Here is a 15,000-nt window from a genome sequence, read left to right on the forward strand (position 1 = left end):
ATTCTCATCAGTTCTTATCTAGTTCATTTATAAAATAAAAGTCAATATAAACATACACACCCCAAAGTTCTCTTTTTTAAACTAAGGTGAAGCATTTTTACAAAAAAAAGTAACTACTCAACTTTGAAACAAATTAATAATATATATCCAAAGTTAATAAACTCAACTAATATAGAAAAACATGGAATAACTTTCAACTTCTAAGATGCACTGAGAAACCACCTCAAACAAATAATCCTCATTATAAATCTTCATAAAATAGTTGTATCTCCTTCTTCTTTTGTTTTTCATAAAGTAATCTAATTTGCAAATTGCTAATCTTTGAAATGTTCAGTTCATTATGAAAGATATATTACAGAAATAACTTTTATGCATGTCATGGCAACAATGATAGCAGTAAGGGTTTATCCCCTTGTTGCCATGATATGAATAAAGTTTAGCCAATGTTTTTTATTAGAAAACTTATGTTAAATACATTACTTCGAACTTTAAGAAATAACTTTGTTTCTGACTACTCCTAATGCAGCACTCACATACTGTGCAACTAAAACCATTATTACTATTTCCTGACAGCCACTAGGGCTTTTAATTCTCAGGTCATTATCCACTGAGATGATGCTCACTGTCTCTTGCCTTTTGCACCTTTGTATATTACATTTTCATGAAGCCAGGATATTAACAAAATCATTTTTAAGACATCTGTTGGTTATCATACATATGAGTACAATTATCATCAAAGTTTTTCAAGTATTATCAATCAATTGAACATGTGTCTTTACAAACATCAATATGTGGGGCATTCAAAAGGTTTGCATAAAATCATTATAAGATGAAGATGCATTAAACTTACACAGCTATTGTGATATCAAATGAAACATGTTTGATCATAAAATTTTGTACTGAAACTTAATTTAGCAGTTTTAATGATTAAAGTCTTATTCATTAAACAGCATGAACTGAGAGTAATTTGAGGCATGGGCCAATACTGATGTTCTTATGAAACCTGGGTGAAACAAAAAGGACATCACAAATTCTCCAACAATAATTTTAGGAAATACAACCCCTAAACAGCTTACTGTTTACAAATAGATTACTTGTTTCATATCCAGGTGAGAAGAAGCTGAAAATGAATGTTACAATTGTGGCCATGAACACCACTCAATTATGAAAATGTTGAACAAGTTCAAAATCTGGATGATGAAAGTTATCAAATTGTGATGAAGAGAATAGCACAAAATGATATTTCAGTGTAGTCCAAGCATAACATCTTAAAAAAAGGATGGTACCCGACATATTTTCTGTCCAGTGGATCCTAAAATGGTTGCATTATGCAACCATTTTAGAACACTGGTGACAAGAGCCAATTTCTCAGTGCATATTTTGCAGCTGTGAAACACACAGAAAAATTCCTTTAAAAATTTGTGACTTGTGACAAAACACTGATCTATCAACAAACAACAATTAAAATACTGGCTTCCATGAAATGAAAACTGTCCAATCAAAGCACAGGGGCTCACAGGGTGTGTTATTTGTAGACCCTCTTTAGCGGTCAAAGATATAGCTTTCAGAAAATTGTGAGGGTCATAACAGGGAAGCAATATGGAATGTTCCATAATTGAAGGCAGTTCTACCATAACAAAGCACAGTCTCATCTCTATGCAAAACAGCCCCTTCTGTTCTTGTTTTCACTTGTCTACATAAAGAGTCACATTTAGAGTTTCCATTTTGCAACAATTAGTAATGTTTAAAATATTGTAAGTATGAGATTAAATGTTCATTTTTGATTTTTACTTTTAAAAAATACATACACATGTTGCCTTCAGAAGTTTAGAACATGAATTGACTGGGACTGGCATAAATGTTAAAATATAAATAATGTTTTCACAGCATTTTCCACAAACTTTTGTAATATCCTTCACATGGGAGAACTCTACCCTCTTACAATAGAATTCTGTCTAATAAAAATGCTGCCAGGTGGAATGAAATGCTTAATATCAGAATGTATCCAGATCGCTGGTTCATTTTACTTGTTTGGCATGAAATTATTTTTGACTCTGTTGCTATTACACTAGTACAGCATGATCAAATTTACGAGTTATAAACCTATTTAAACATAAAAAACAAAATCAGACATGTAAACATATGAAACTGACATTAAATTTTTTTCCCTAAACAAATTTCTGATTAAAGCGCAAAATACAACTTATAAATGTGCATAGATCACTACAAATAACATATTTAACATATTTCTCCTTTTCTCTCTCTTCTAGTGTTCTATATTATATTTAAAACACTGCAAAAATATTGTATTGCTATTTCATCAGATGAACAATCTCAAGAGTGAGAACTGCAATACCAAGCAAAGTATCAACATAATCAGGTATTAACTGATTAATGTAATTATACTTAAGCTGGATAGGTCTGCTTTGTACCATATCTGTTAATCAACTGTTCCTGGTTTCTTTTTGTGTATCTCTTAAGGATCCACCCTCAATCTTGAACTTAAATGCCTCTAACTATATACAAGTTAGCAAATGTCAACTACACAGACATATTGAACACAACATATTCTCATATTGATAACGCAGTTTGTTTTCAATTTTAATTCTCGATTTACAATTAACCTTAAAATAATCAAAAACTACACGCACACCTTTCAAAACTTTTATTCTATGAATAACCTTGTGCATAACTGTATGTCTAACTTCATACAAACCAGACAGGTTTTCTGTACTCGTATCTTTGGCTGTTTTTTTTCCAGCACGGTGTGGCTTCTCTGATTAAAAAAGAAAGAAAGAAAGAAAGAAATCAAAGGAAAGAAAGAGCCTGAACATGAAAGCTACTATCATACCTGGGGTATACTGAGGAGAGTGTAGGTGGCCCAGGACCCTGCTTGGGGATACGGCAGTGGTCGGCATTTGGATCGGTGTTGAGGAGGAGCTGCCATTCTCTACAACAGATGAATTTCCTGTGGAACCTCCTCGATGTGGATGTGGTGCTGGTGGGGGAGGAGGCTCAATCACCTTTTCATCTGTAATGTTACAAACTTTGGTTATACTTAATGGCTTCAAACAACACACTTTATTCTAAATTAAATCATATTCATGTTACATAAATGAGAAGAAGGAAAATTTTTCTTTAAAGATACCCTGTCTTCCTTCCAATACTTTCAATAAGGATCTACAAACTTACAAATATACAAATACTCAGGATAGATATCAAACAGCTTTTGAATAAACTAAATATACTTGTGTACAAATACTCCTATAACAATTCCGACAAAACCAAAATGACAATACTTTCTTTTTGATCCCTATATAGAGAAACATACAAACAAAAAAATAGCAGTACTTTTAAACACTTCAAAACTGCATCACAACTATTAATTTCTTCATTGTCACTACTCACGACTGTATGCTGGGGTGTGCACTCAATATAGCATGTCACTGAAGTGGTATGTGAGAACAAAGAATTGTAAAATAATAATAGTGCTTTTGGCAAATTTCCAATATTACCTGTGTCTAGCATCAAAACTAAGGTCACAAACTACAACTAATCAATATTTGAGTTGGGGTACCCAGCAAAAGGTTAGCCAAACTTACAATAAATTGCAATAAATATAGGTACCAGTATCACATTGTTCCACAATTCTTTCTCGCAACAAATTTACTTCAACATCTTGATTGTACACACAATACCACATAGAGCATCAAGGGGCCAACTAATGGGGGAGAATGTCTTGGGATGGAAATGAAGAGATGAAGGGAAAGAAGCTCTTTGCTGCTTTATTTTGTTATCAGTATTTCTAATCATCTTAGATCTATGCTGTTCTATATGCACACATGTCATTTATTATACAAATAGCACATGCCAATTTTCATATACATACATACAAATATATATATATATTATATATATATATATATATATATATATATATATATGTATGTATGTATGTATGTATATACTGCAAGATAATTAAGGGCTGAAACAAAATATACTTCAGTGCTCTTAATATCCAAAAAGCTGAGCAACAGAGACAACTTATAAAAAGCTATATCTAAAAGCTACTAACATCTGCAATATAGGAAAGCCTAAAGTAAGAGGTGAGAAAGAGGTCTTTTACTCACTAAGAGGATCTAGAAGGTGCAGGTCTAGAGGGGGGTGGGGCCCGTCACCTTCAAGCCCTCCCCTCCTGGGACCTCCCTCTGGTTTCCTCAGCGCTATCTCCCTCTCAATTTCCGTTATCTGCTTCTTCATAAGGGTTAGTGTAGAAGATGAGGGAGACTGTGTATTAGTGTGAGGGGAATTTCGAGAGTGAACTTTAGAGTGGGGAGAGCTGGCAGCATTGGGGAGGGGGGAGTTATGTGAGTTGAGCGTTGGGAGGGGGTTGAGGGGTGGCAGCTCACCCCTGCATAACTGCTCATCTAGAGACCGCACAATTGGCCGTTGATGGTGATGTTGTTCCTGCTCAGTGATCTCCTCTTCTTGTTTTTCTTTATCATATAATTCTTCTTTCGTTTCTTCTCTTTCATCCATTCCACTTTCTTCACCTGAAATTATAAACAAAAACTTTTGGTTATATCTGTTTTATTTTATTTATTGATTTTTCTATCAAATCTGTCCCCCTACATGCCATCTTTTGCCACATCCTTTTATAACGGTTTAAATTTTCATTGTTTCCATGAGAGATAAAACAGCAGCATATGAATAATGTGAACAGAATTGATCTTCATAAGCTCTTATCTCCAGTGTGCATATTGTTTTCTAAACTGTATACTTATAAAAAAAAAAAACTGCATTCTTTGTGAAAGAAAACATATCAACACTTGTGTTAGGATATATCACTCCAGTGAAGTAAAAATATTTGTGTTGATCAATATCAATTCCAGCCATCTGGTTCACTGAGCAACTGCTGTTTGTGATGGTCTATATTAATTATGTTATTTAATTTTTAAGTATTAAGGAAAGAGTATATTTTTTTATGTATTTAGATAGTGAATGGCAAGCATTTTTAGAATTCCTTTTACCAAGCTGAACTTAGACGATACAAAGACTATCAATATCTGCAAGGCCCATAGCAACAAAATGAAAGTATCCCATCTTTAGTGATGAATAACAATAGTTATTTTCCATTTCTGTTGCTGTATAAAAAAACACAAGAATCCTCTTTGGCTCCTTTCAACTAACTGCCTCCAATTAACTTGACTATTATTTTTCAAAACAAAGTATGCAAATAAAGGACAAAATCTCATTGCAAATGAGATTATAATTTCTTTTGTCTTGAATAATTATAAATTTATGAAATATATCTAGTATTAACCCATAAAAAAATAAAACACTTAAACTACCATATAGGTTGAACAAGCCTACTATAACTGAGCAGCTTTTTGTACATATATGTTTATATGAATCTCTGTATATTTGCATATATACAAATAGTTATATGTATATACATACATACGTACATAAATACATACATACATACATACATACATACATACATACATAAATACATATATATACACATATATACATACATACATATGTATATAGATATATACATATATAAATATATATACACACACACATACATACACACACACACACACACACACACACACACACACACACACACACACACACACACACACACACACACACACACACACACACAAACACACACACACACACACACACACACACACACACACACACACACACACACACACACACACACACACACACATATATATCATATAACACCCACCCCCGCCCCAGCCCCACCCCCACCAACACACCCACCCACCCACACCCACACACACACACACACACACACACACACACACACACACACACACACACACACACACACACACACACACACACACACACACACACACACCCACACCCACACCCACACCCACACCCACACCCACACCCACACCCCACACCCCACACCCACACCCACACCCCACACCCACACCCACACCCACACCCACACCCCACACCCCACACCCCACACCCACACCCACACCCACACACACACACACACACTTATATATATATGTATGTATGTATGTGTATGTACATATATATACATATATATACATATTATATATATATATACATACATACATACATGGACAGACAGATAGATAGATAGACAGAGAGATAGATAGATAGATAGATAGATAGATAGATAGATAGATAGATAGATAGATAGATAGATTGACAGACAGATACATACATACATATATATATTGTATAATATAAGATAATATAATATTATTTCATATCATAGTATATATATTATATTATATCATATCATGTCACATCATATTATATCACAACATATATCATATCGTATCATATCAAACCATATTTATATCATATATATACTGGAGAGGCAGAAAAAAACTATTGTTACCCTTTACACAAACTAATATGAAAAATCAATGAAATGTTGTGGAATAATGAGGCAAAACAGTTAGCACCGTAATCCTATGAATGTAGGTTTTGTGATATAGTAACAATACTATGTATTTGTTGGAGTCATCAAAAATTGGTAAAACCTAAGTTTGATCATCTATATGTGAAATGGAGAAAAAATAATAATAATAATAATAACAACAGAATAACACTGAGTGGCAATACGCGCAGTCAAAAAAAAAAAAAAAATAAAAGACAGTACAATTAAGAACCAAGAGATGGCGCTGACAGAGGATACATTTTCATTTATATTTCCCGTGTTGTATAATGACTATCTAATAATCTATTTCTATAAATGTCAACACATTTTTATGCCCTCTTTTGGATATGAGCAAAAATAAGATCTATTTCAAAGGGTTAAATCTTTCCTACAGATTCCATTTTCTGTGATTTCATGCTTATACCCCCTGGGAAATGAGACGCAAGTCAAATTCAGTCAAATTCAGTTTTCATTTGCATTTTTTATGTTAAGGAAACATTTTGAAATATTTTTTTTGCATAATGCCTAGCTCAACATTAAGATGTCTTTACATATGACAAAGTGAAAATCTAGTATTCACCCTTTTGTCTTTTTTCTGATTTATCACATGTCACTGTATGAAAGATGGGCAATCATGTTTTTCAATGTTATTTTCCATGTTTATATTCATGCAACCTTCTCAGATGCACAATGAAGTTCAATGGTCCACATGAATTTCTTTATAATATATATTTGTTCTTTAATATTAGTGTCTTGATTAAAAGAACATAATACAGGTTTATAATTGTAATAATTTGTATCCTTCCCCCTGCTGCTAAAACAGCCACCAAATGTCATGGCATGGATGCCACTAGTTCCCATGCATGCAATGTATTTAAGATGATACCAAATCGACAGCAAGGCCATATGCCTGTGCCTGCCCATAACTGCCATAATTTAAAACTGGTGATTTAGGCAGCTGTAGCAATACAACAATCTCGGGGTGTTGCAGAAGTCATGCAGTACTGTATTTCAATTTAATTATACCCATGTATACTGATAACATTTTAATCATTTGATTTATTGCATATGATGATAAATATGTTTTGTTCTTCTTTGCCATGTAAGTCAGGATAAGAGTAAAATAATGCAAAATACTTGTTTTATTTCTTAGATAATAAAAGATAAACAAAACTATAAATATGTAGACAAAACATGGTCATCAAAATGCACACGCCAAATATCTGGTTCATTAGTCTTGGTTCTCAGTTATTGTAATAAGGTCGTCATATGGTAACGCTAGCCACGGCTAATAAGATCCTCATTGGGCAAAGGTAAAAGTAAGGATAGTTTTTTTGTTTTTTTTATTGTACACAGTGTATGTGTACGTAATATATAAACATTTTTCAGGAATTCCCCATATATCTGAGAGCAGTTGTGCATTTCTTTTTACTATCACAATCTTTGATTTACAAACAATTCACAATCCGCTAGTTCCAGTTTCTTTAATAAGTTATTATCCTAAAAGTAAACAAGGTAGGTTTAACAGAGTCACTAAACATAACTCTATTCAACTGTTTACAGAAATGAGAAATGAGCAGTAATGTTCATATCTGGAGGTGAATGATAACTATTAGACAAACATAAGGAAAATAAAAGAAAATTTAACCACATTTCTATGACTATAGAGTTTAGCAGTACATCTTGAAAATGTTATTGTTATCTATACTGGGATACTGTAAGTACAAGGACCACTATTTCCTAGTGAAATAGGAGAATTACATACAATTATCCAATTGTCTCACAAGGAAGACATAAATAACCAAACAATCATAATAAGGTTTGATGAACAAGCATTATCACAGAGAATACTGGTACAGATAATGCTAGGGTGAACTCATGATTAAAAAAATAAAAAAGGTCTTTGCCTTTATCTCTTTGTCAGTGAATAACATCATCTTTAAAAATACACCATGAAATCAATTGTGCTATGGCAATTATTGAAATCAAAATGGAAAAATATATTATATTATCTCATCTAATTATAAATATCCAATATCACAAGAAACATTTTATGCCAGCATTTCTCAATCATATATGTGACCCACATCATGGCTGTAGGTCAAGAAAGCATTATCTAGTTTCAAGAAGAGCAAAATAGCTATATGAATGACAGAGGTTTAATAGATATCATCAGCCCCTATTGATCAAGCCACCTTAATTGAGCACAAAGGTAATTTGCACTCATCCAAGTTGCCTCAACAGAACATTAACTGTTAAAAATTGGCCGGCTGTTTATCTTATTTACTGGTATGAGTGGGACGCAGTGAGACTAAACTAGTTTATTAAGTACTGTTTGGCATTTTTCTTCTAGCCTCAAGTCCATAGAGATCTATCCCTATTCCTTCTAGCCCATTGTGTCTGGGTGGATTCTCCTCCCACCCAGTCTCTCCTGTACATACCCTCCAAGCCATCTCAGCCTGCTAAACCTATCACTACGTCTCTTGCCTCCCTCCCCTTAGGCCCCCCTTTTTTATTGCATTAAATGTGCTGTACTTACATATTAATGTAAGCTCTCTATTTTTTTACATATATATTGGGTGACTTTTTTCTAATATGATACTCTACTGTTCAGCAACATAAGACAGGAGTACAAATAAGCCCTTCAAAAAACAAGGACCTTATATGTTCTTCATATAATTATTCATTCAGGTTATTTGAAGTTAGCAGTGATAAATATAATTTCTTGACCATATTTGCCTTCATAAAACAAAAAAGATGTTTTATGAAATATTGTCTAAACTTACCTTGCATCTAAAGACTACATATACTAAAGAGTTTGTATGACATTTGTTGAGCAGTAGCCTAAAGAGATCCCAAAAATCAAAATGAATTACTGATAATATAACTTAACCTAACAAAAAATACCTTTTGCTAAAATTACTCATGGTGTAAAATATGGATTATATAACTTCTTTACCCATAACATAATCGATGCCAAAATATGTGTATGCTTCCTTTTCACTGTGTCAGAACTGTGTTATTTCTAATGCATCTGCACATTGTATAAATGAAAAAGATTACAGAGAAAACAGCATTAGCTGGTATTGAAATAAGTGATATGACAATAGGAGGAATAAAATTAACTTGAAAGAATGTATATGTAATACAAGACAAAATCTGACTGCAATAATGAGTATGTTAAATACTTATTTGAATATACTATAGCAGTGAATGAATAAAAGGGAGAAAAGTTAAAAATCCTCCTCTGATGACAGTTCAGTTTATCCCAACTGCTGACTGAACAAGGATTGCTGATCAGTCCAGGGCAAAAGAGCCAGGTATGGTAAAGTGAAGCAGTCTCAGTTATATATCCAAGTTATCTTTCCTCATTTCAAAATATTAGGCAAACTAACTATTTAAGCAATATGACATAATAACAACTGGGAAGATTGAATGTAAGTTGAATCACATCATTTACTTATGAATGACAATTTGTTAGGGGAAGAGAGTGGCACTAGACCATATAAATGAAGGGTCATCTCTTATGCATTTATAGAAATGCTTATTTTCATTATTTATGTAAAAACAACATTGTAAAAGTTATCCCCTCCCCCTTTTTACAAAAACAGATATAGCCATTTATGACATAAAGCAAATATATAGGTTTAGAAATAATGTAATGAAGTTAGCAGTGATAAATGCACTCACTGCTACTATCATATACCCCCTTAATCAGTGAATGATATTCAATACATCTTTATAAAACATTTTCAACAAAAGTTAGTAAAATAGTGCAGTAAATACATTATAATATCAAATGCTGTTTAAAAGCTTACAAATCACTGTAAAAGTTATAATCTATATTTGGCTAATATATGAAACTGGGCATCTAGATCATTTATCAATAACAAGTTCCACAGATTTAGTTAAACACAACCTGAGTATATTAATCATTTATGAAATAAGGTTTCTATCACTGACCTACAAGCTTCAACTGTACCTCAATGGCTGTAGGCTACAACTGGTTAACTAGACACTAAATTCAAATTGAACAGTTATGATGTCTATATTGCTTTTGATGAGTTTTGTTCCTCTCATGTTGAATATTCCCTGCCTCTGACTGGCTACTCACAAATTTCACAACCTAATGAACATGTCACATATATGTGTTTTGTGTTTTGTGTTTTGTTTGTGTGGGCTTTTTGTGCGTTTTTGTGTATGTGTGTGTTTTTGTGTTTGTGTGTTTATGTGTTCTTGAATTTGTGTGTGTGTGTGTGTGTGTGTGTGTGTGTGTGTGTGTGTGTGTGTGTGTGTGTGTGTGTGTGTGTGTGTGTGTGTGTGTGTGTGTGTGTGTGCATGTGCATGTGCATGTGCATGTGCATGTGCGTGTGCGTGTGCGTGTGCGTGTGCGTGTGCGTGTGCGTGTGCGTGTGCGCGTGTGCCGTGTGCCTGTGTCTGTGCGTGTGCGTGTGCGAGTGAGTGAGTGAGTGAGTGAGTGAGTTAGTGCGTGAGAGAGAGAGTGAGTGAGTGAGTGAGTGAGTGAGTGAGTGAGTGAGTGAGTGAGTGAGTGAGTGAGTGAGTGAGTGAGTGAGTGAGTGAGTGAGTGAGTGCGTGAGTGCGTGAGTGAGTGAGTGAGTGAGTGAGTGAGTGAGTGAGTGAGTGAGTGAGTGAGTGTGTGAGTGAGTGTGTGAGTGAGTGTGTGAGTGAGTGAGTGAGTGAGTGAGTGAGTGAGTGAGTGAGTGAGTGAGTGAGTGAGTGAGTGAGTGAGTGAGTGAGTGAGTGAGTGAGTGAGTGAGCTAGTGAGTGCGTGCGTGACTGCATGCATGACTGCGTGTGCATGTGTGCGTGCATTTGCGTTTGTGCATATGAGTGCATGTGTTTGTGTGTGTGTGTGTGTGCATGCTTGTGGCTAGTGCCAGTGCCTGTCTCTGTACCCATACATGTGCATGTATGTGTGGGGGTATGCATTCACAGATAATTCTGGCCACCACCCATGTTACATAACCTTCTTTGGAAAATGATCATATTAGGAAAACATAAGGCATACAAAATAGGCCATACTTGCATGAAATTTGAGGCAGCAGTAATGCGTATTTGTGTGTATATGCATCCAAAGATGTGGTTAGGAATTTTAACAACATGCCTCACTAATACAGCTGATCTTTTCCTTGTAGCTAATAAGTTATATGAATATACAAAGGTTAAGCAAATCTTGATTTTAGTACTCCTCATAAAAAAATATCATACTATAAATTTAATAATCAAAGGTTCCCTTCCTAAATAACCAGTCCCTAAGATTATCAACATTAAAACTGACTACCTTGAGAATTTAATATCATTAACAATGATAACTGATTCTGCTATACAAATTGTAAGTTGTGAGTTAATACCGCCCAATTTTGACATTCATCACACTCACCAGAGTAGCTTACTGACTTCTCTTCTTCTCATGACTGCACCTTCTAACAACAAAGTTCATCTCCTTGATCAGACTATATTTGTCCTACTTACTACATCCCTCCTAGCAATGCCAACTACAGTCTGTATAGTAATATGATAAGTCACATTTTATCAACACACTCACCATGTGGGTGTGTTGATAGTAGCCATACAACTGTGTTATATAACAGAACTAATCTGTCAACTATCATATTCTTTGCCTCTGTCCTTTAGTAGAATAGCTATGTTTACAGGCAACTCAAATACTTCTATCCATTTTCTCTATGCTGCTGCTACCCTACTCCTGCTATTATTTCCACTCTACCCTAAGTGTCCATGATGTTAGTTAACAAAACTGCTTCAAATCAATTACAACTCTGCCATCTTCTGCGATATTCTCTTTATTTCTACTTTCTCTGCACCTCTTGACAAATAATGAGGCTAAAAGTTCACCACTTTATTACGGGGCCTTGAATACCTACGGGACTGCTTCCCACTCCACTGCTACTTCTGAAAATTTCTGCTGCCTCTTCCTTAGTCTCATTTGTTATTACCAAACTGTACTGCTTCATGGCTCTTATATCCCACATTCCTTTGTTGTCTATTTCACCCCCACAATAATCGACAACAGAGAATTGAACACATATATTGTGCATATCTATATGTTTCTTTTTCTTCTGATAGAAGGAAGATGAAGTAATGCCAGCTTCTTGTTATTTGGGAACCACTGATACATAAAAGATGTTCACTTTCAGCATAGCTAATATCATTTGGTGAAATTAAGAGATGCATTAATGTGAAACTCAAAAAAAAAAAAAAAAAAAAAAAAAAAAAAAAAAAAAAAAAAAAAAAAAAAAAAAATCTTGGTATGCCAAGGACAAAAGGGTCCTCAAAGCAAATAAGTGATGTAGATAAACATAACTTAGAAAGTGATGATAGCCAAGTGAAATATAAAATTAACATAAACACAACTAAATTTTACAAATAAAAAATTATTGAATAATTCTATAAGTAGATTTCTTTGTAAAGCAAAGAATCTGATATCATAATGTTCTTTTTCACAGTCATATTCTGTCCTTATTTTGTTTTTCTGTATTGTAACAAATTGCTACCATTCCTCTGTTATTTTAACACCAAAGAGATATCTGAAAATTTAATTCTACTATATTCATATGATTTATCCATCACTTTAAAATTAAAGTTTATCAAGAAATATAATAAATTATGTAATAAGTTTGAATACTACTATGAAAAGATATAAGGTTCCATCATTCTTGCCTATCTCTTTCAAAATATAATGAACTCAGGGCCCTAGGTTAGGGATGTTAAGTGTAAAAGACAAGAATCTTTTGCATTAAATAAAACTGCAAACACCTTGTTTTGGCTTATACTTGAACAATCTGCCGCTCTACTTGGTACGACTGGGATAATTTTAATCTGTTTGACAAAATGTATATGCAATATAACACCCAGAAATTAGCTGAATAATTTTGAAGTGGAAGTAATTATCATAAATGGTGTGTTTTTTTTCCAATCTAGCCTCCTTAGCATGGCCTACGATTTGAATTACTGTTAGTGTCAATGGAATATGCAAAACTTATCTTTAATAATTTCGGTATATAAAATGGGGTATATCTACTACTGATGCAATCAAAGACTCCAATAAAAAGTCCTGATAATCATCAGCTTAATTAACATATAAGGATTAGGCTAATTCCTCAAAAGATTGCCAGCCATACCAATGACACCAACTGAAAAGCTAGACTACGAAATACTCCTTACTGTCTTTGAATTATCTTATGCGTTTTTTCACTCCCTTTTATGTGAATACAAGAAGATCAAATGAGTTAATTCAAAATACCTTAATTAGAACCCTTGTGAGGATGAGTTTTAGATGTCTCTCTCTATAAGTGAAAAGAATTTCCAAGAAGGACAATATATCCTTTGTATGTATTCAAGCATTAATATATTTATGCATTCATTATGTGTATGCAGCCTACATGGAACCAAGTATGATATGTAACCAAGTAGATATGTAGTTCTGAAGAAAGCTGGCTCATAATTCTACACTTCTTTGAGGTAAAAGAGGAATATAAAACTTATGCTTGCTAAACTCCACAGTATGCTGGTACTACTCTTAACTGTGATCTAATGTGTGAAAAATTAGTTAATCACAAAAGATTCCCTTTCAATGCTGAGTGTTCATTGATGCCCGCATATATCAATCTTATACATGTCTGAAATTTATGGAACTGTTCTCAGAGCAGCTAATAAAAAAGGACCCAATAAAATTATTAATCAGTAAATTATCATTAGTAATGTTCTTGGATCAACTTACATTCACATCGTCAGTCTTTTTATGCAATCTCAACAGCACTGTAATCAAAACTAAACTAACTTACAACCATCAAACTCACAGAGCCAACAATAAGAGACCTAAATCTTCACTAACCTGATGACAGGCCATCCTCAAGCACTGGCATTGCAGAGCAGATGCCCCTTGAGGACGAGTGGATGGATCCTTCTGGATCCACACCGGAGTAGTCACTCTCCACATCCCCAGAGTCACACGAAGTTGTCTCTGGTGACAGTGTGAAATTCCTGGAGTGGCCCACCTGTTGGATTTTTGAAAACATTAATATGGGGCTGGTGGAGAAGGATAAAGGTTTTACTTGCAACAATGTCAATAGTAAAATAGCAATGCCTTTAAATCAAAAAATATATTTTTGTACTCATGACATTAAATTTATTTGTTAATGACTGATTTGTGTTACATAACTAAACATTTCAGCAAATTATTAATTTCTAAATAAACAAATAAGTAAATAAATAAAAATAGAAAACCTGTGTAGAACCTTAGGTGTACAGCAGACTTTTTATTCCCAATTTAATTAATACAACCATACAAAGAACTCCTCTATCATATGAGATTACAAAATACATTATCAAATGGTTTTCTGTTTACAATAAGTAAAGTTGAAAATCTTTACTTAAGGGCATAAACAAAAATGATTACGTAAATACAAAATATAAGAAAGCAATGTTACTATAAAGGCCACCTCTGAATTCCATTTAAATATGCTCATAGCCAAAGAAATAAGAAAAAA

At 33.8% G+C, this 15,000-nt stretch overlaps 1 protein-coding gene across 1 annotated transcript in view; it reads right to left on the bottom strand.

Annotated features, from left to right (window-relative positions):
• The window catches only part of LOC125044820, an 83,821-nt gene that overhangs the window by 8,947 nt on the left and 59,874 nt on the right, over positions 1–15,000 (bottom strand). Inside the window, exons 4-6 of the mRNA XM_047641780.1 lie at positions 14,346–14,508; positions 4,131–4,553; positions 2,852–3,031 (exon numbers count right to left, since the gene is read on the bottom strand). Of these exons, the coding sequence (XP_047497736.1) occupies positions 2,852–3,031; positions 4,131–4,553; positions 14,346–14,508 (766 nt within the window). The remainder of the gene's footprint in view (positions 1–2,851; positions 3,032–4,130; positions 4,554–14,345; positions 14,509–15,000) is intronic.

This window comes from Penaeus chinensis, chromosome 36, assembly GCF_019202785.1.
Source record: "Penaeus chinensis breed Huanghai No. 1 chromosome 36, ASM1920278v2, whole genome shotgun sequence".
In the NCBI taxonomy this organism is placed as follows: domain Eukaryota; kingdom Metazoa; phylum Arthropoda; class Malacostraca; order Decapoda; family Penaeidae; genus Penaeus; species Penaeus chinensis.